Source organism: Lichenostomus cassidix, chromosome Z, assembly GCF_008360975.1.
Source record: "Lichenostomus cassidix isolate B80296 chromosome Z, HeHo_3.0, whole genome shotgun sequence".
Lineage (NCBI taxonomy): Eukaryota > Metazoa > Chordata > Aves > Passeriformes > Meliphagidae > Lichenostomus > Lichenostomus cassidix.
In genome coordinates, this window is record NC_139511.1 from 63,126,864 (window position 1) to 63,149,707 (window position 22,844).

At 35.9% G+C, this 22,844-nt stretch overlaps 1 protein-coding gene across 7 annotated transcripts in view; it reads right to left on the reverse strand.

Moving 5' to 3' along the window:
- Window positions 1-4,719: 4,719 nt before the first annotated feature.
- The window catches only part of NIPBL (NIPBL cohesin loading factor), a 147,194-nt gene continuing 129,069 nt past the window's right edge, over window positions 4,720-22,844 (reverse strand). For 6 of the 7 annotated variants that reach the window (XM_085042738.1, XM_085042744.1, XM_085042740.1 and 3 more), the window contains 17 exons: window positions 22,391-22,489; window positions 20,886-20,939; window positions 19,628-19,736; window positions 18,911-19,047; window positions 17,283-17,423; window positions 16,888-16,981; window positions 16,623-16,777; window positions 16,262-16,352; window positions 12,957-13,130; window positions 12,238-12,428; window positions 11,384-11,491; window positions 9,892-10,092; window positions 9,351-9,497; window positions 7,503-7,798; window positions 7,021-7,195; window positions 6,269-6,454; window positions 4,720-5,707 (listed from right to left, as the gene is read on the reverse strand). In XM_085042738.1, coding sequence (XP_084898864.1) covers window positions 5,342-5,707; window positions 6,269-6,454; window positions 7,021-7,195; window positions 7,503-7,798; window positions 9,351-9,497; window positions 9,892-10,092; window positions 11,384-11,491; window positions 12,238-12,428; window positions 12,957-13,130; window positions 16,262-16,352; window positions 16,623-16,777; window positions 16,888-16,981; window positions 17,283-17,423; window positions 18,911-19,047; window positions 19,628-19,736; window positions 20,886-20,939; window positions 22,391-22,489 — 2,724 coding nt within the window. In that variant the 3' untranslated portion in view covers window positions 4,720-5,341. Of the gene's footprint in view, window positions 5,708-6,227; window positions 6,455-7,020; window positions 7,196-7,502; window positions 7,799-9,350; window positions 9,498-9,891; window positions 10,093-11,383; window positions 11,492-12,237; window positions 12,429-12,956; window positions 13,131-16,261; window positions 16,353-16,622; window positions 16,778-16,887; window positions 16,982-17,282; window positions 17,424-18,910; window positions 19,048-19,627; window positions 19,737-20,885; window positions 20,940-22,390; window positions 22,490-22,844 lie in introns of all 7 variants that reach the window. The other variant, XM_085042739.1, reaches the window with a different exon arrangement.

Consider the following 22,844-nt stretch of genomic DNA (forward strand, 5'->3'; position numbering starts at 1 on the left):
AGCAATCCTCTCTTGAGTAGAGCAGGAGCAGTACTTTGGGACAGCAAATAACTGATGTGGAGTGATCCAAATTGCAGAGAACTTGGTGTTCTCTGGCTCTGACCTGCAGGTTTGTTTGTAGAGATGGATCTGCAGGTGATGTTCAAGGCTGACCTTGAGTCTGAACATCCACCTCCACATGACATTACTCAAAAAGCCCTCATGAATAAGAACCAAATAGATTTTCTCAAGGAATCATAATTTCTTTCCCTATGCTCACAGAAAACATTTCATCTAAGCAGGAAACGCACTAAATTTCTCCCTCTACACATGTATTTCTGGCTTTCGGGAATTAAGTGCAGTTAAGGAGTATTTTTGTACAATCCTAAATTCTAACAAGAGAACAAAACATGCAAAATAAGAGACTGACTGTTGCTCAAAGAAAATGCATGTCTTCAGTGTGTTCTTGTGAAGCCAAAATGAAAAGCAGATGTCCCCCTGTATAGCTTCTCAAAAATTAATGACATGTAGTGACAAAAAGGGGCTGTTTCCAACAAATTTTGCAGCCTTTCATAGTTGGGAAGAGAAATACAAAGAAGAGATGGGTAAAACAAATTCAGAAGCTCTCTTGGGAGAAGGGAAAGGAGGAAGTGCATTGAAAGTGAGCCGATTGACAGACAGCACTGGGGAGTGAGGTGCAGGCAGCACCAGCAGTGAGCACTCAGCTCAGCTCAGTGCTGCTGAGGCAGAGGCTGCACTGCAGCCACAGATGAGTCCCCAGGGAGTGGGGGTGGTGGAAATCAGATAAATCACCTTTCTAGATTTTAGGGAGCAGCATCTTCAAAACAGAAATATGAACATTTCAATGCAGCTGCACAAAGTACAGTGATGGAGAAAAGCTTGTTGAAGCCAAACCAGATTGCTGTAAATGAGAAGTCACTGAAGTAATGAGAAACACGGGTCACTCTGTGCCCCACACCGCAGGTGGCACTGGCAGCCCCTGGTGCTGTCCTTCTGTAACTCCAGTGCAGGCAGTCCCTCCCCTGGGATGGTTGCCAAGGGCACACCGCACTCTTGGGCCACCACCCTGCTGGTGTTGGTGGCCTGAGCCAGCACTGCTCCTGGCAGGGTAAACCCTCCCCTGAGCCCACCCGTGCCCCCCGAAGCAGCCCAAAGGGTGAGGAGGGTCTGCAGGCTATCTGACCTCACCGCTTGGGTAGCTGGGAGCAGTGCACCTGAATAATGCAGAAATTAGAAATTATGTACTTATGTCTGATGGGGTGAGCACAGACTGGCAAGAATTCTCCCAGAATAATCCAAACATGCATTGCCTGGATGATTTAGAGGTGCATCAGCCATAATCTGAGTACTGTGAGCATAGTGAAAAAGGAATCAACAAAGTGTATGTACATTTTAGGATAAAAACTTGCAAGTTTCTTTTTGGAAGGGTCCAAACTGAACTCTTAAAACATTTATTTTAAATAAATGAAATATGAAAATACTATGAACTTATTTGTATATAACAATAACACTTTAATATTTAGTCAAGGAACCATGAAATCTAAAAACTTGCTACTTACATAAAGAACTCACCCATTACAACCCAGAACTTCAATGATAAGATGACAAATTCTCTGAGGGATATGGAAACGCTCATATGATTATGGTGTGGCTCTTTAGTGAGTGGAGGATAACTAGGATATAGGAATTGTGGCTTGCACTCCTGCTATTTGTAGAGCATGAGAGTTCAGGAGTGTTGGGACATCAGAAAGCATAGAGAAGGTGTTCATTTGAATTCAGCATCGCTAAGATCTGCCTGGGGCTCGGAGTCAAAGCAAAGGATCAGCTGAACTCATCCATTCATTTCCCTGGAATATCATTAACACATGCATTTGGCAGAATGTCCTGCTGTTAAATAGCACCAGATGAGCCAGACCTGATTAAAAACTTTTTTTTTTTGTCACGAGCCACAAACACACTTAAGAACTGTTTTAGCGCTGCAAGGTATTTCATGTTAGAGCTAATGTTTAGCACAACCTAATTTTTCCACAGTAACAATATTCTCACTAGTGACACCACAACAGCAAAACAAAGGCTAAAGTTTGACTCAAATTTAAAAAATTTAAATAGCTTTTTTTAATGGCCACACCTCACTAAAATACTTATGCTGAATATTTCCCATGCCTGCTTTATACATGTTAGAATTGTTAATAGAAGCAATAAAGAACCTCAAAAATACAAAAGGGCATTACTTAATCATTTAAAAAAATACTTATAATTACAGTTCTGTCAAAAATTATTGTGATCTTGAAAATACTCAAGAATTTCTGCAATTTTACAGTACTGAAGTGGAAGATTAAAAATAATAGTTTCATTCTTATTCAGATCGTGGAAGTGTCTGTGTTTTCTTAAAAAGTACAATATGGCTAGTGTAAATTCTAAAAGCTTGACAATACCCCTTTGTTAGGAAAGCTACTGCAACAAGTTCCATGTACAGATCCTGTACTCAAAGGGAGAAAGCAGGAAGAATAAAAAATTCAATAATCTTATAGTTACATATGTAAAAATCTATAGCCATACAGTGAAAAAATACTACAAAGCTATGTCAATACAAAGGAGTAAAATTGTGTCACTGGATCAATTACTGCACTGCAGCACTTAAACAAAAACCAAAACAAAACCAAACACGTTTTCATGTAGAAGAATTCTTATCTTGGTACGTGCTTTTGCTAATGATGTGGTTCATGTTGGTGAAACTGCAGCTGCTACTCAGAGGTGGAGCCCTGCACTGACACCACTGATGAGCTCACACTGCAGAAAACCATCAGCCTGTGTCATGCACAACAAACTGGAGTTTGTTTCCCACAACAGAGCACTGCTGCCTGTTCCTTTTCCCAGCAGGTAACCAGAGTATTTGTGATTGGCAAAATGAAACTTAGTATTACTCTGTGTACTTTGGGAGGGTAAAATTCAACTCTTAACTTGTAAGAATCATATTCAATTTATTTAATCATCTATAATCAAATTTAGAACTGTGTATTATATAACAGCCATCACATCCCATCAAGGAGCATGTATGCCACTGGCATATCCTACAATATAGTAATGGTCTAAATCTTCTCAACTAAGACAACTTTAGACTTCAGGTTTATATCGTTTAATTATAATTTCTTTCTGATAATTTTATTCCAATAAATACTGAACAAATTGAAACAAATCCCCATCTTTGCTATTGGAAAAGCCACAACAGGAAACAAACAAGGAAATCTTTGTATTACCTATTAAAAATAAGATGCTTTAATATAAATCGCATCAGAAACTACTAACCGAATTTTAAACTGCAACTGCATGAAATTCCTGGGTTTTTCACTTGAGAGTTTATTGGTGAAGTATTTTCAGCTCTGTTTATCAGTAATATGTGACATGTCATTTAACCCCTCTTTTCTCCAAGTATGAGTTTGCCACTATAAAACCTGCACCTGGCCCTGAGAAATATAGTCTTCCATGGTTTGCTACAAAAATGTCCTTTTTCCAGAGCTGCAGAGGAGTGACCCCTGCTTCTTCCACTTCTCCCTACTTTAACAATACTGATCTTAGCCCAAGAGGCGGCTTTTTGTACACTGAAGAAACCACTATCAACACTATCAAAAAAAGAGGTGCTAAAACTTTTCTGTTTAGAAAAATTCCAGTGGTGAAACAGCAAAAAAGCATTTCCCAGCAATTTACTAACCAGGTTCTGAGGAGTTATTAAAAATTTGTTTAGTATGTAGTTTGGTTCTTTTTACATATGAATATTTTGGAATACAGTTACTGTTCCTCACAAATTGAATAATCCATTAGAATTCTGCAATTTAGTTTAATAAAAACAGCCTCCTACCATATATTAAGTTTTTAAAAGAAACAAAACATAATAGAAAAATAATTATGTTGAAGAACATCTGTTTTTGATAAATACATTTGAAAAGACAGCAGGGCTTAATAAGACTCCTAAAAAGTTTAGCTGTTTTTAGATTCTTTCCTGTTTGCAAATATGCTGATTTTCTTACTCTCTAGGAAGACAAACTGCTCATGAAAGGTTATGGCAAGGCAGTTGAAGCAAATGCTTCTGGAAGATTTCAATAGCACTTTTTCAATCTACAAAATGTGAAAACATCTTTCAATTAGTAAAAAAATTAGTCTAATATACAAACAATTTTTAAAAAAATTCTTCTGTGAAGGAATGTAGTGTAATTGCCCAGACTCATACCCATTCACTCCTCAGATACTGGTAGCTATCTCCTCTTGACACAAGCCTCTCTATATTAACCCAGAGAAATGCATACATGGCCAGTTCGCCCAAGCAGAAGAGTCATCCAGCTTTCCCCAAATTTGAACTATCATAAATTACCATTTGGACAGCATTAGAAAGAAACTGAAGCATACAAGGAATAAACTATAGTTTTTTATATCAAAATGTACTTTTGAAAATGTGTTTGGCACAGTGCTAAATCATATAGTTAATACTAAATATTGCAGGATACAATAAAACCCTGGAGTTAACTTGTGTTTACACCCTTTTAGGGATAAAAATAAAAAGATACCAATTATTCAGAAGTCAGCCTATACAAACTGTATAAACAATATTTTATGTTTTGTTTTGAAAACCACTGATATAGCAAATTTTACATAAAAGACTGCAAAATAATATAAATGGATTTAAACAGATCTTTACAATAAGAAATTCAAATGGAAACAGACAAGTAACAAAGAGAAGTAAAAAAATTTATTGCAGTATTTGTTCCACCAGATTTGCTGGGGATCCCTTTTCTTGTATTATTTCAGGGTGACCTAATACATCAAAATCTACATTTACAAAAACTCCTCCTGCAGATAGGTCATAGATACTGCATGCTTTTTTTCTTTTTTTTTTTTTTCTTCAACAGAATAAATTATATATCCAGGAGATTCTGCCACTTTACAGCCTGGAAAAACAATGCTTTCCTGGAAACTGGGCTAAGCTAAAGAAAGCCATCCGCTGCTAGGTTAAACTCCAAGAACACTTTATTAAGAACATTAACAGACTAATTTCCAACATTCACTTGTTTATTTTTTTTAAACAGAAAGGTTTTTTTTCAAGATATAAACAATTTTTTTGTTAAACTATAATACAGTGGGAGTAAAAATGAACTGAGAAGTTTCTGCTGCACAACAGCGAAGGAAGCTCCCACAAAAATGTTTACCAAACATTTCCTTCTTTTTTCCCCGCGTCCCAGGTTCCATTCTTACTCTTCATTTAACTGATTTTTTTTTTTGCCAGAAAGTTGATATTTCAAGTTTTTCTGTTATTTCAATTCCTGTAAATTTGGCTGCATGTACAAATTCATTAGCTGGAAGTTCCATCCTTGGCGGCATACAGCGATCGTAAAGTCTGCACAACTTTATTAGTCAGCTTATTAGCACTCGTTAGAGCAATTTTTTTGTAAATAATGTCTGACTCTTTAATAGTGTCTACCCAAGGCACCAGTTTGCGGCCATCACGGCGCTTAGCCTCAGTCCAGGAGCCACTGTAGGAGCCTGCCATCCACTGAACACTGAAGCCATTGCTGGTTTTCTGTACTACTCTTGCAATTTGTGGTCGGTCTTTGTACTTTGGACAGCAAATAGCGATGACATCCATGACATCAACACTTTCATTCATCTGTGCTGCCAACTCCGTAGAGTCTGAATTTCGTTTTGACCTTCTCAATGACTAAAACATTGGGGGGAAAAAAGACCAAGTGTTACACAAAAGAACTTTAGTGAAATTATTGCTTTTATTGCTTTTAATCCCTTGACGCCGGGAGTTGGGATTCCCCGGCACACATTCCATTGCCGGCAATGAGACGCACCGCGACCGCCAGCGCCAAGGGGTTAACATATCCTTGTAAAACCACATACTCTTAATTTGTACCCGTGTCTTTATCTCTTATTGATATATAAAATTATATATACACATGAATCATAAAGCTACATAAAAACTTGGCAACAATAAAAAGGATAACACACAGTACATTCCAAAGGAAAATTAATAACTTTTTATACGGGATAAATCTCATTTTCTAGTTTGGTTTTTTTTATTGTCTTTTCTGTTAAACTTTCTACAAAAGTTGTATAAACGGTTAAGTAGAGAATCTCTATCTACAAAATGCTTTTTTTCATGTGGATTACATTACTTGGTGTACATTTAATATAATAAACTGACATTTATAAGCACATAAAAATCATTTTACGTAATACGCTGCGAAATACGTTGACTCCTCCTCCGCCTCACCCCTGAAGTGCCTCCTCCTCTATCCTCCCCATCACTTTCATCGTCCTCTGTCTCAGCTGCATTGTTTTTAGGGCTGCCACCTCCAAGCAGCGAGGTAATTGCTTTGTTCCGAGCATTTGTGCTAGCTGACACCTCTCCATCTTCTTCCTCTTCATCAGGATCCAAATGTTCCATAAGGAGCTTGAACTATTTAAAAAAAAGATCAGTTCACTTTGTAACTTAAAAAATGGACATTTTATATGACATATTAGGAACAAATAGCAACATAAAGAAACAGGGTAAAACAAACAGCAGACGACTTGAACAGTTTATGTTGCGTTCTACAAACTTAACTTTCTGATTTTTTTGTTTTTGTAGATACATAAAAGCTTTCTTCCTGTATTTTGAAAATGGGAAGTTTTCTTTAATTGTTATTGGTGAGGGGTGAGTGGCAGTTAATAAAACCACATCCAGTCTGTGTTCCCATGATGGAAACAGTCAGAAACAAAGTGAACAAGTAATATGGGAGAGGTATACAACATGGATACCAGAAATTAGAAAATACTCCATGAAGATAAACATCCTTTAGCTGAAATTAGCTTTCATTGAGTTTAAACTTATTAGTAATCTTTGAAATACAGTCCTGCTAAACATCTAGCAAGGAAGATCAGCACATCACATCAGATAAGCAGGAACTTCACAGTTTGAAATGTACTTTCAATTTTATAATGTGTTAAAGGATTTCAGACTTTCTGCAAAGCAACTTTACTTACATCTAAGTACTGTTTTACTATACTCCTCTTCACTTCTTCTGTGATCTTGGAATTAGCCATATCACTCCGCAGAAAATCCAAAGTTTGTTTTGGATGGAAATGCACTCCTGTCTTCCTGTTTATAGCTTTATCATAAACTTTTGCAGATTCAGATGGAGAATATTTTTGAATTTTACTGTTTAAAGAAAACAAAAGAAAGACCTTTAAAGGAAAGTCCGGAGTAATTTGAACAAAAAGCTTTTAAAATCTCCAATATAAGTATTTATCTTTGAATCATTCCATATACAATAGACAACTTGATAAGAAATGAAATAATTGGGCTTTTTAAGCCAAAGTTTCATTACATTCAACTTAATACGTTTGTTTTCTCTCTTCCACAAATCTATTGCTTAAACAAGTAGTTACAATCAACTTAAACATACGAGAAAAACTCCTAAACAACTCACTGCGTAACAAGTGTCCTATTACCTAAATAGCCTTACCTATCAGAGAATCCACAGAGATTCTTTAGATGCTGTTTCAGCATCAGAAGTAATAATATGCCTTGGGAGACATTAGCAAATTCAATTAAAGGAGCTGAATTTTCAGGTAAACATTTCATCACTGCATTTATATCATTTTCTTCATCAGAATCTGAATCAGAGTCCACTCGTTTCCGTAACCTCCGAGGCTTAGAAGCTTCCTCCTCACTTTCACTCCCGCTACCACTGTTACTGTCACTCTCAGTCTCCTCATCTGATGAAGGCTTCTTTTCCTTTTTTTTGTCTTTCACCATAGACTGCAAGACAGAGAAGTTAACACACATTCCAAAATTAGAGTGAGCAACATAATGTATGTTCCTAAAATATTCTGTCCAAAATCATTACTGGCTTAAATTAGCAATAATTCCCTGAACAATGTTATTAATGATAGTCTTAAAATTATTTATGGCAAAAAGATACTGAAAAATTTATTCAAAGCACAGATTTTCTTGCATATGGAAGGAACTGAAGCAACAAGCACTCCCCTGGTATGTTATCATTAAAAGACTGCTGAAGTTCATTGGCAATGACAGTAAAATACAGTAGAATGCCAAACACAATAAATCAGGAAGAAATTTCTGGTTTTCTTTCACTGGAATATAATTTCTGTGTGCCATGGAGATTTCCACGTGTACTTTGGTACAGACTAATCCATGCTGGTTTAAATCCTTGTCTCTTTAAATTCTATGACAATTACACTGCTGACCAAAGTGATTGTATTAATAATGAATTAATAATGATTAATGATAATCAGCTGCCCCATCCCTGGCAGTGTTCAAGACCAGAATGGTTGGAGCTCTGAGCAACTCAGTCTAGTGGAAGGTGTCCCTGCCCAACAGGGAGTTGGATCAAGTCGATCCTTAAGTTCCCTTCAACCCAAGCCATTTTATGATTCTGTGATTACTTCTACTACTTGTAGATCTACAGAATTTCACACATGCATTATTACTGCATGTAGTATGATTTTTCATGACACAGACATAAGCAGGGTCTCATCCTCTTGGTGCTGGGTGCTAAACACTGGTTCTCAATCTGAAGAATGTATTGTGTCTTCCCAGCAGATTAAAAATCAACTTTGGTAGGGTGAGAGTTTAAAGCACAGTACCTTTCAGGCAAGGTACTTTCAGACATCAACTCTGACTGGTATTTGTTAGTCACATTGGACATCCTAGAAACTGGTTTCCTTCCTGACAATGTGCACCTTCTACTGTAAAAGGCATTCAGGAAAGGAAGACACTGAAAGGAAGTCCTGAAAAAGCAGAGGCCTCTCACTTACGGGCTTGTGTGTTGCCATAACAACAGGTACTCTACCATGATTTGGTTCTTAAGTGCCGCTCACTTCTCTCTTGCAATAAACAATGCATTTTTAACCTCTCTGGCAACACAAATGCAACTGCTATCAGCTACCTGACAACAAAAAAACCCTGCCAAACTGGATTTTATTACAAAAATTTTACAAATAACCACAACAAACTAATATTCTGTGATGATTCTGGGTTTATACGCTGCCAGATACATACAATTCACTGTTACTCAGCCATATTGGGAAATTATACAGATTTGATCTCAAAATTCATCATTCTTTTTTAATAACATAAGCAGCAATGTAAGTAAAGTTTTTAACTAGTGCCTACCAAACGCAGGTTAGAACAGACAGTATTGCTTGTTTTTTCACTATTTGTTACATGCAAACTAATGCAACAGGTCGACACCGTAATAATGGTACAGCATTCACTGAAAAATTGACCACATTATAGAGAAGTTTATGTTTCCACCATCCTAAATATACTAAAATATAAATGCACATACCTCTTTAAATGACTGTAGTAGGTTGCTACCAGAAACTGATAGTGTAATGTCTATGTGATGCATTATAAACAGTGGCTCTTCCTGTGTTTGGTAAGGAAAACAGGCTAGATTGTCTGCTATGTACAAAAGCATATTCACCTCTGTTTTCTGGAAGTTAAAGAAAAAATTACATATAAATACACAGACAAAGACCTTGTCATACACTCCTGCTGCATTCTTAACAGTCTAGAGCTAAAACATGATCAGATTTTTTATTCTATATAGCCCCCAAATCCCCCCTAACCAACATATATACATGCAAAATTTAGTCATAGCTGAAGATACATTATTTCTGATCAGTCCAAACTGAGTATAAAAAGGTACAGACTGATGTAACATGCATTCTATTATACAGATAAATACGTTACATTACAAAACAAAAAGGTACATTGGGGACAAAGCTATCAATAATTATGTCATAAAAATACATCATAAAAGGAGAATTTAAGCTTGTAATGCTGCATTTTAAGTTCTTTTTAAGTGAAGGAAATGTGGTGCTTACTGCAGTGTCATCAAAGAGGTTGAGTAATGAAATTAGAAAGGCTCGTCGGTGTTGACGGTTCCCTCGAATCATGGAGTAGAGGTGTGAACACAGTGCACTGGATGACTCATCGTGTCTAAAACCTCTTACAGGATCTTTTGGGCAGGTATTAATTGCCTGTTGTACTTGGTAAGACATCTTCATACCAGCCACTGCTTTCATCTAAAATGGAAATGTATTTATTTTTATTCAAAACATTGCTTCCAAAGCAGTACAACTGATTCCTTTTAAAGAGATGCTCACCTGAAATTTAAATTTAAAACATATGCTGAGGCAATACTACCTTTTAAAGTGGCAAACAGATTTGAGTTGTCAAAAAGAACTTGCAGCAGAGGTCAGAATGACTTGTGAACTGCTTTGACTGTAAACTCTGCTAGGAACATATAGCTAATCTGTTTACCCACTACAGCCAGGTATTTAAATTTAAACAGTTTTCAATAACACTGGAATGTTTTCATACGTGAAAAGACTATTCTACCAAATGTATATGCTTGTTATCACCTGTAGTGAAACCAGTAACTGAATCTATATGAGTACAGTAGGGCTAACAAAGAGAAAATTAGTTTTGGGCTTTCTTTTTCACCTATCCAATAATTTCCTGTTGATTTTACTCACTTCGATCCTCCTGCTCTAGTTTCAGAACAAACTGAATCTGTAGTTAGGCCGCATATCCAACTCTCCTCATACTCCTTCTGCTGCTGTTCAGCAAAGTTGTATATGTGTCTACATGCTGTCTTAAATCCCAGCTGCCTAACAAAGCAAATTCCAACTGCAAGCCTCCACCTAATGGGTGAGGTACCTGTTCGGATGTCATCAGCAGTGCAATGCTCCAAATACAGTGGAATACAAGGAAGGACTTATGAGAAGTCCTACAATGTAGTACACACACTGAACCTAGACTGGGATCTTCCAAAATAAGAGAGAAAGCTGCAGCCTAATTTCAGATTTTAAGCAGAACTGGCACTATGCCACAACTCCACACTTTCACATAGCCTTAGTTTTCCCCTTCAGCAAGATTCATCAGATGTAAACAGCTTCCTATGCTCCTTCTGCTTAGATTGCAATTTATAAGGCCTTGATGCCTTGCACACTCTGGTATATATACTCTAGGGACTTCTGACTAAACAATGTTCACTTTCCTAGTCCACTGATACAGGAAAATCACTGTTAAATGTTATGAAACACTTGTCCTTATCTCTTATCAAATAAATGCTCTTAACTGTGAATCATAAACTAAAGGAAATTTTGGACTGGAAGAGACACTTCAAATTATATTATCCTTTCAGTTTCTCAGAACAGATATCTTCAAGCAGGGGATAGTCATCTTTACAACTGCTTACAGTTATTGTTTATTTTTTTTACTATTCTTCTTCTGTGGCTGAAGCATATTCAAGTGTTAAACCACTAGAGAACACAACAGTATTTTGTAAAATGTTAGATTAGAATTACTTACGTGAATGAACCCAGCATACTTTTTGTCTATTTCCACCAACTGTTGGTCAGCTTTATTTCGCATAGAGGGCTCTGGATCTGTGCCCATAGCAATTAAGTACGGCACACACTTGAAAAACAAATTAAATGATTATTCAGAGGCATTGTACCTCACCCCTCTCAGTCTTTGCTCTTTGTTTCTACTGCAGAAATTAGAATGGGAAACTGTGCAACTTACTACCCTTTTTCATGTAAATAGTACAAAATACTATGAGATACCAGCATTCTAACAAAGTTGTGTAAGGGTTCAGGTAGTATTTCCCTTTTTCCCAAACTCTAAAGTCAATTTAAATTACAGGAAATTGCATTTAAAAACCCCCCAAACAATCATTTACAACTGGACATGTGCAATGGTTGCAGTATCAAAAATTAATTACAAAACATTATGTAAGCAAAGAATGATGGAGATGATGATTGAAGTTCTGACACTGACTGTGGAATTCCATAGTCTTTGGAGGATCTAGGGATTGAGGTGAAAGCAAGCTGACACAGGATAAAGAACTAAACAAAGAAAACATTTTGGCATAGACCTCGAAGTTGTAAAAGAAATATGCTCCAATGTATATATCTACATGCTCTTTAGGCACTGTCTGGGCCTTTGCATCTTAATCCAAAAATAGATAATATAGCATTTGGAATCTCATGGGCTAGCAACATAAATCAGATTTCAAAATATGCCTTCTGTAAAGGCCTCTTGCTACAATAAGAAATTACTGTAACACAACTAGAAGAGAAAACTTGGAAATTTATGCAGCAAGTGTGAAAACCTCTAAAAACATGAATAACAAAAAGTCCCACCACAAAAGCCTATCATACCTGAACAGGATGGATGAGACCTTGGTTTAATGTCAGTGCAATGACATTTAGAGCAAAGTGGCGTACACTGGACTGGTTATGAAAGAAAGCCTCAAGGACCTGTTTGAGATATAGCTGCATGATGGAACTACTCATCCCTGAGGAAATATCACCCATTTCTTTCAGGTCTTCCTGTTTTGCTACTTTTTTCCCTGTAAAAAGGACAAAAGCAATAGCACACTCACCATAGCATAACCACTTATTTTGCCATTACTTGATATATCCTGATCTTTAAGTCTCACAAAAAGTATGCATTTCAGCTGTCCTGGAATGGGTTTATGATCTCATTAAACATAGAACAGTCTAAGGTATAAATATATATCTAAAACCTAGAGAAACAAAACTTTAATTCAAGTCTTAATTCCTTAATAAAGGATTAAAAAAATGTTGTATTTATTAATTTTTATCTGCAAATTAAACTTAGAGGGTTTTTTAATAAAAATTATTATTACCATCATTACAACAATTATGAATTCTGGATTGCTCCCACTATTTACACATCTTGGAATTAAATAATATACCTATGCATAGACCTTTTTTTAGATAATTCTAAGATATTGTGGGTACAATACTACTGATCTGGTTACAATTCCAAATGATTTAGTGCAGATAGATAGTAAATGTATGCAACAAAGCCAGTGTTCACATGGCTCATGAGCACAGAAAAACTCAGCACTTACAGTCTCTGTCTGCCTGCTGCATACGTGTATCCTCCTCCTGCAAGTAGGTCTGGAGGTTTTTTAACACCTGGATTTTTAAGTTTACTGAACAGTTCTTATCTGAAAGAATGCTGTTGTACAGAGTCTTCACTTCCTGTTCGAACATTAAACTTGGGTGCTGTATAAATGCAAATCCTAAGGGTGGAGAAAAGAGGAAATGGTTCTCATTATTATAATCTAGAAATTGTATTTCTGCTTTTTAAGTCCTTCAGAAGAAAGGTATGAAATTTATCTCCTTCCAGCAGCATAGCTTTTTCTAGTCTAAACAGTATTGTGTTTCCACATGGACACCATCCATCACTTATAAGAATTTCTGATAGCCATGACAGTTCTATTAACCACAACTCTCTTTGATGGATAAAATGGAGTGTTGACCCAGGGCAGCTGCACAGAAGGTTTTACAGGTCTGGAACCAGGTCCAATACAGTGGCCTGCATCTCAATGACTAGGAGATAACATAAGAACAAGAAAGGAACTTTACCAAAAATTATCTGTTATTTTTCTAATACAGACTTCTAATACATTTAGAGACACACATGCTGCTGCAGCTGTAAAATGTGACTCATATGGATGCAGAGAAAAGGTGGAAAAATTGATAAATATCTTGAGTATTTAACGTCATAATAGAAAAAATAATCACCAGGAAACACAGTAAAATTTATACCTCTGGCTGTCATTATTCGTATACCTATTGTAGTCTTCTCTTGAACACTATCTGAAGTGTTCCCAAGACTACGTGTGTTGGCAGACACACATTGCAAAACTGTTTTTAGCTGCAGTCTTACTCTTGCCAAGGAACTGGCAGTTCTTACGTCTGTATTTACCAAAAGCTTTTCTAAATTACTGGTAGTATATACCTTTTTAGATACTGTACGTAGATTTAGAAGTGCTGCTGATAAACTCTTACAGAATATCATTGAAAAACAGTAATGGGAACATAACATCCTAATTTAATTTACATTTAACTACTTCATTTTTTAAGGTTGTTTATGAAAAGCAAACATTAAATGCATTTTCTATGACAACAAAAACATCAGATTTTAAATGAACACACAGAAAATATAGGCACATAAAATGGGGGAAAAAATGAAAGCAAATAAAATCATGGAAGAGGAACGTATAAAAATAGCTGTAACAGAGGGAAGACTGAGTAAAGCTTTTAAAACAGGTTCCATACACACAAAAAGACAATGTAGGTAAAGTCCAAGGCAAGCCCTCAGTGTGTTTCAGATCACCTTTCAGTCTCAAAATAAAAAGCAGACAAGCGGGTGAGATGAAGGCAAAAGAGAAGAAAGGGAATTATGGTGGTCTTTGGAGGATATGGTATGACTGTGCACTCGGTGCAAATGTATACTGATATTTGTAACTAGACCACCTCTGTGCAAAGTCCAACCCACTTCTTACATTTTTTTGTTAATGGAAAGCACATGGATGTATGTGTAACAACTCACAAAACTTTTTCTTCATTCACTTTAAGAAGTCTAAACCACCTGTATTCTCAGGGAAATTCTTACTTTTCCATCCCTAGTTAACTGGGAAAGAGATCTTACTTGGCATAACAGGCTGTCACAAGAGATGAACAAAGGCACCTGCTGTGTGTTTTATTTAAGGACTGACTTCACATCTCAGAGATGCTGTCACACCATTTCTCTTCATACCTTTGTTTTCATTCTGTTAAGAATCTTTAGAGTAAGCACTGAACTTGGTTGAGTAAAACATTACTGTTAGGTACTTTTAAGTTTAGCTAAATTTACTGACTAAATCTTATATCCTCAACTTGTTCTGCAAGTACACATCTGGAAGACAGTAATAACCACAATTAATTATTTTAGGATTAGTCTTAATTCCTCAACAGTAGTGACACATCCCAAGTCAAAGGCTAAAACTGTTGAGTGTCCCTACTAAAATGACAGGCTGATAGAAAAGTATATTCTTCACATGACACCTTTCACCATTTATGAATGTTGAGTTAGCTCACTAGTCCTTTTCGCCTTACTGCTGCTCACAAACATTGAATGAGTTCAACAACTTTGCTCAGTGACCAGCCTGGGGTGAAAATTTGCACTGTTACCACATCTCCTCCACACATGCAACAGCCATCTTCAGAATCAGTACTTGGATGAAAACACTACATCACTGAAAAGAGTGAGGTTTAATTAAAATAAAGACTGATATACTTACAGGCAGAAAAAGAAAATCTGAAGAATAACTACTGACCAAACAGATCACAGTTCTGGTCTATAATTTAGAAACATTTCTGGCAAATGTGACATACTCCATATCCACAAACAGAGTGATCATGTCTATGGACATGAATACACAGCCCTACTCCACATGCAATATTCTGTAGAGTGCAATTTAACTGGATGGGATTATAGTTAAGTGCTTGGTACCTTCACACAATGCCTAGAAAAACATGAAGTAGTCCAGAAAACCATAGCATTGCTCCTGCAACAAAGGCAATTCCAGTTCCATTAATCCTGCTCAGCTGTCTAAAATGGTTTCTCATAGAATATGAAACAAAGATTCAGACTTGATCCTTATCCTGAGCCCTGCCTAGCCTGAATTGGAGCAGGGTATCTGAAAAGTCCCTAAATAGCAACATAAAGAGACAAATTCTTGTCCACAGGTAAATCATACAATGGAGGCTCTCATGCCTGGGAGACAATGAATGAATGATGAACTCTTCCAGAATGAATTGAACTCTTCCAGAAACCAAGACCTATCTGCCTAAACAAGATTTTCTTAGATGTCTGATTTTTGTCCTTAAGCAAAGGATGAACATGATACAAACAAGTCAGTGGCAGTTCATTTCCTACTGCAAGTCACTGAAATGCCATACTAATTTCACAAAGACCATCCAGCTACTATAAACTACGGAGTTCCCTTGACTCCTGCAGAATGTCTCCCATAAAATGTTCAAAGTTTTCTATCATTTTTTACCTTGTGGACTATAAAACAAGGTTTGGTGTTACAACATACTTGCATGTGGAGAAAGAAAGTACCATCTTCATTGCCTTGGAAATTTGCTGTACTCTGCAACTTGGTCATACATCAGAAGGCATTCACTGTCAAAAGCATCCAGTCTGCTGCAGAATTATCCAAATAGCAGCCCTTTGACAGCTTTTTCATGGCCAGCTCCCAAACAAAATATGCAGTAAGTTTTTATTTCAAGCAAATTTGTGACTACACAAATACATGAATTCCTACTGATACACATGGATTTTTACTTGAGCAGAATAATAAAAACTATTAATATTTCTTACCAAGACCAATGATGGCTTTTGTCTGTACTTCTTCATCTGAATGCTTTGTAAAATACATTAGCAGTTCAAGTACTTTATCCTTAATGTTAACCTGCACAAATTAAAACAAAAATATTAGCTATTTGAAGATGAAACAGATGTTTTTAATCTCTTATAGAAAGCATACATATCAAACAGAAAAGGAGAAACACAACTTTACTGCATAGCCCTTGCAAAATCATATGTTTGAAAAACAGGAAGTTATACCATATGCACTATGGAAAAGCATATAGCTTTGGGGGACTAGGAAAAATGTGCTTGCAAATTGAAGTGGAGCATTCAGTATACCTCAGACATGGAAAATAAATGAACGTTATTTTACCTTACTGTTGCCCTTAAAATCTTCCTGATCAAAATCAAAATGCCGACACAGTGCTCCGACAGTGAAAAGTGATCTAAGGAGTGCTGGTTTATTGGCAGTAAGTATTGTACTGTTGGGGTCTTCTTGGTGTTGATTTTTTAATTTAGAAAGTGCACCTGCAGAAAAATAGAAGTTTTTATCACAGTGTTTAATTGTAATGTAACTCTAAGACAACACTTGTAGTCAAAACTGAAAAGTGACCATTATCTGTTATAACTTCGCTTACCATAGTATCTATTAAAACACGCCCACACAAATTTGTAGTTCTGGGTGACCTTGTTCACAACAGCCCCAAGACAGCTCACACAGTGCTGAACAACCTAAGAGCAAGAAAGAATAAAAGAATTATCTATTTAGAAGCTTAAATTGAGATTTTTGTGAAGTTATACAGGAGAAAGCTATGCTGAACTAAAATGAAAAATCTAACAGATATGATGTAATGTTCATCCCTAAACCTGCTCAGACTCAATAAAGTACAGCAAAACCACATGCAAACCCCAGTAAACCAAGTACACTGATTTTTCATGACTCAGAAGTTACCTTCATAATGAAGACACGACTGTCTTTAAACCAAAGTCACGTGAAATGTAGTCAATAGAATAGTAGCAATTAAAAGCTTACTGTCATGCCATATTTGATGATGAGTTTCATGAGGTCCTCCTCAATAGTGGCAAGAAAGGTCTCACTTGGGTGCTCCATTAGTGGCACTACAAGCTCTAAGATTTTTGCAACATTGCAGATCACCATGAAATCATTCTGGGTCTGAAACAACAGCATTTCTGGTGTTTAACATTTCTGGCCGTGGATAAGCTAAGTACTATTAATATGCAATGGCAGTCAGAAACTCCAACTTATTTAAGATATTCGGTAAACACCTGAAAGAATATTTATGTATTTTTACATCTGCTATTAAATTACATATTATTGTGCAATCTAGTTCAGTTTACTACAGGCATTCTGGGGAAAAAATGTCTGGATGACTAGAATTACACCTCTCATCGAGATTGTTTAAGATCTCAAACCTTTGGGTCTGATAATTTTTTGAGTCCTACAGTAATCTAGGAACTCTTCCCGAGATATGCACACTAGAGAACAGACAACACCTGAAAACAGGTATCAACAACAAAATGAAGTTGTGTTATGACTTCATGCACCTCAAATAAAAGGTAATAATGCACAGAAGTCTAGAAATTACAATTATACTGGTTTGCATTATCATGACTGTATTTTAAGCATGGAACCTATGGAAAATATTTATCTGTTATAAAGACATACTGCAAGAAATGGACTTGCTAATCAGGATAGGATAAATCCCAAATGCTAGTATCAAACTATTTGACATCTTCAAGCTGTCAGTGGTAATTCTATGATTCATCTCAGCCTGTATAAATACAAACCAGATGCAAACCACTAAATGAGCTACAGCAAGCAAATATTTAGATAACTCTTTCCTATACTGTTTGTTCAAAAGCAGCTCTAAGAGTCTGTTGTAAATGTGACTAGAGAACACAGAAAATGCCTGCAAAATGCCAGGCTGTACTTACAATCTAAGTCGGTAGTAACTACCCCTCAAGCTGGGCAGTTTAACTATTGAAAGTGACTGCTGCTCCCACCCCATTGAGCAATGGGTGCATGATCCTGCCCTGCTCCTTCTAACAGATAAGGGTGCCAGATCAAAATGGCAGAAACCACTGCAAGGTTTCAGAGACCTGAGCTGGGGAGGGTTTCTGTATTTGAGCTCTCTATAATGTCTTACAGGAGAATACAAGAGCACTAGAGCTAGAGAAGTTAAAGTCTAGAAGAGGAGGAAATAAAATATTTCCTTCTCATACATTTGCTACATATTAGATCATTCAATCTTATGGAACCTTATCCTTAATCTTAAGATGTGTCTGTTAAATATTAGCTACTTTTAAAGCTGTGACTATAAACTAAAACAATTTAAAGAAATTATTTCCTAATATGAGAAAAACTGGGAAAGAGGCAGCACAGGTTTCAATTTAATTTGGCTGTAAAATGTGGAGGTAGGTGAGGAAGAACATCTTAGAAGCTATGGAGATCTTCAAAGCGATCTGCCAACTTTCAAAGCTATGATACCCATGAAAAAACCCCACAATTTGAAATTTTCTTTTCCTACCTTAAATTTCACCCAAGTATATAAGACAGATGTTCATTTTCATTATCTCAATTATCTAATTTCATTAGCTCAATTATCTAGGGGGAAAAAAAGACTGATTTGCTCTACTTACACTACATTTAGTGGTCAGGTATGGCTGCATGGTCATGGCATGCTTGACCATTAGCTGGGGCCTGATTTTGCTGAATAAGAACAAAGTGGTTATGCAAGCAACCAAGCGACCAGAATTCACACCTTTATTGTCAGAATCTGCAAAAGATTAGAAAATACAAAAAGGATATTATGACCAAGTACTGTTTAAGCAATGAGAAACATATGGCCTAAACACTGTTTGAGTATCTCTTTCATTGCATCTCTTTCAAGATGAAAACAGAATATTCTTTTCAGAAATTAGAAGATAGTGTGTTATCATTTATGTGTGATCACAAAAGATTTAAAAAGAAGCAAAGATGCATCAAAGACATCATTAGTTTTTAAAGTCCTTATTGTAAACGGAAGACTAGCCCAGCCAATGATTCCTATTACAACTGTAGAACATAATAATGCAAATAAAATTTGCCACATTTGATTTGGTTCTAGTGATCTGAAAAATTGAATAAGTTATTTTAAAAGTAGTTCTACTATTGTGGTTAGGTGGTGAAGATTAGGGAAGTTTTATTATTACACAGTGCTCAAAATTCCGTAATGAATTTAAGAGTAATGATTTATTATAATCAGCTTTATAACAGGAATTCTGGAACAGCAATTTTTTTGCAATGAAGTGATTCAACACCTGTTACAGTATAATATAAAATTCAAATGATTTTAGCTCAGTTTTAAATAATATTACCTGATAAAGATTCTTCATATTTAAGAATGTGCTCAACCAAATTGTCAACAAGTTGAGTACAGGCTTTCTTCACAGGTTTATATGAGGCATCCTCTTCTGACTTCAACAGCTGTAATGGATGAAACAGAACATGGTTTAGTATTAAACTGCATTCATTTGCATAGGATCCATGTTGGTTTTGTAACGGTTACTACAGATACACAAGGATTTTAAACTACAGAAGTATTTAATTCTCCATAAAACTTAACACAGCGAAGAAAAAACTATGGGAAGTAAAAATGTAATGTAATTAAAGCAAAGGTAACTGCAATAAAAATCCACAGAAGTTCTACTGATTTTTGCATTGGGATGAAAGCTGACTTTATGCATAATGAAATAAAGCAGAAATAATAGGAGGTAGAAGACTTTTAAAATGCTTAGAGAAAAAAAGAGTAAATTCAAAACAAGTGTTTTTGACACTAAAATAAAATATCAAATGAGGATATAACATAGCTGTATATCAACATTTTATTCACCCTTTTTTCATATGACTTTGGGTACTAAAATTATGTCCATGAAGATTATTCTAGTATCTAAGAAGGGATTGAGACCGTATTACAGCCTTTATTTCAGTGAAGAGGTTTTTAATGAAGAGGCTCAGATTAACTGATAACCTATTTTTATGACACTCCAGGTTAGAGCAGAATCAAAGGATTTTTTTGCTCGAAAATTAACCAGTACATACAAGACGTAGAGAATGATAACACACGTTTAGAGATTTAAACAAAGCAAGCTCAGTTCTTAGAAACAACTATATTAGATATAAGTCGATTATAATGAAGCAGTAACTTATACTCTGAAGATTTACTGCTTCCGTAAACTATGTAGAAAATACACTGGATGTGAAAATACACTTATCTACTCTTAAAAAAAATGTAGACTACTAGACGCCTTATTTCAGAATTAAGTATCTTAGCTGTGGGTTTTGTGTTATGTCAGTCATTACTGAAGAGCCAATTAAATTAAAAACAAACAAACGAAACTCCTAAAACCAAGAAATGAAGTATTTTTATGAGATCATTTGCAAAGACAGTAAGTAAAGTCAAAGAAAACTGCATCAAGAAAGATAGAAAAAAGGTCAGATGTTTAAAGGGCATGAATTTAATTTGTCTACTGTAAAGGATTGCTCTTGGAGTCACCTTTCTATATGTTTGAGTAGCAAAAGGAAAACTAAAATTCTAATGATGATTGTACTATACATTCAAAATTCATTACTTACATTTTGAAGAAGCTGTTCAAACCAATCATACCCTGTATCTCTACAAGCTGCAACCTGTAAGTATTTTTGAGAATAAACTGGTTAATCAAAAAGGCAGCTGAGGAATCATCACTTCAATATAGATGTCACCTCAAAAGACCAGTAACCATGTATATATTTTCATATGTATTAAGAACAATGGAGACCAGAAACTGTCTTCTGCATTTGAAAAATAATTCCCACCATTTAACTGACTCTAGAATTTGTATTTCATACAACACAAAGCCTACATACTTTACTGGACATTGCTGTCTAGTGCAAGACAAACTCCTGTTTTGTAGAACATTTTGCACAAATTTAAGTACAAACACAGGCATGACACATTGAAATGCATGTGTATCATAGAATCACAAGATCTCTCGAGTTGGAAGGTACTCACAAGGGTCATCAAGTCCTACTCCTGGCCCTGCACAGCACATCCCATGAGTCACACCACATGCCTGAGAGCATTGTCCAACTCTTCTGGAACTCTGTCAGGCTTGGTGCTGTGACCACTTCTATGGGAAGCCTGTGCCAGTGCCCAAGCACCCTCTGGGTGAAGAATTTCATTCTGATATCCCTGATAACTTCAGATCATTCCCTCGGGTCCAGTCATTGGGCACCAGAGAGAAGTAAACACACACACACACACACACACACACACACACATATTTATTTCTGTATATTTATACATGTATTTTTATATAAACAAGCCAAGGCTTCACTGGTATCATATGTCAGGAACAGCACACAGGTGCTTCAAATTAGAACTGGCAGGTAAACTGAGAATTAAGCTGACTTCTCAGAAGGAAAAATGCACACTAGACTATAACTTTCAAAAATACTGTGAAGCAGAATGACATTTGACCCTATAATTGTAAGTAAGGAAGAGATTTTTTAAGTTTGAGATTTACATCTTTGTATAATTGATACTATAACACCTTTTTAGCACAGTGGTTTTAGACAATACATTTTCATTACAAACTAAAGCATTCTTATCTGAAGCAGATTTTGTTATTTTGGAGATATGCTATTTAATTTGCTACTCCTAAAAAGTAAGATACAATTATGCAGACACCAGTTTACTCTGAGTAAACAGCTTATTAACCTTCCCAAATAGAGGTTATCAATTGAGGAAAATTTTCTTTTAAGAGGTAAGTTCTTAGTTAGGCTTAACTATATGCTGCCACTAGCAGTTCCTCCAGAATGTAACATATACGAGAAATTGGCTGTGTTTTAACTGAACAAGTACTCGATAGAACCTGAATATAGTATGGTCACAGTTATTATTGCCAACAGATTAGTGAGCACTTAAAATTTCCTACAACCTGTTTAATCAGATGAATTTTTTTGGCATACATTTCATGCCAGGAGCTATGAAAGGGAAACCATCTGAAAACTAAACTATTGTATTCAAAAAGTACAGATAATGTTACAAAGATGCTAAAAACTGAATTTTGGATACAACTAAAATTTGTTCAACATACCACATCAGTGATGTTTAATATTTTCCTTGTCATTGCTTCTTTGTCATGGTGTGGAGTTGGAGTAAACCAGAGCTTCTGGAATGTCTCATTTACTAATTTCTGAAGGAAAATAAAATATTAGCAAAAATAAATAAACTTACATTGTCACATTAGTATTATTTCTAAAGGATACGTACAATAGATTTGCTGATAATCTGTGCCATTTAATAAGGAATTATGCAACCTAAGTGAGACTGTTGTAGGAAATATTACCTGAGAAAGACCAGATCTACTGTTACAGGACTTAAACTGATCTCAAGTCAAACTTCAGCAAAATGAAGGAATGGGAATTGATGCAACACAAAATGCAGTTACCACCTTCCTGCATTAATTGGTATTCCTCATGAAAACACAGCTGAGAAGCTGACAACTGAACAAACAATTCCTACAGCAGAACTACAGCAGCAATGGTAGG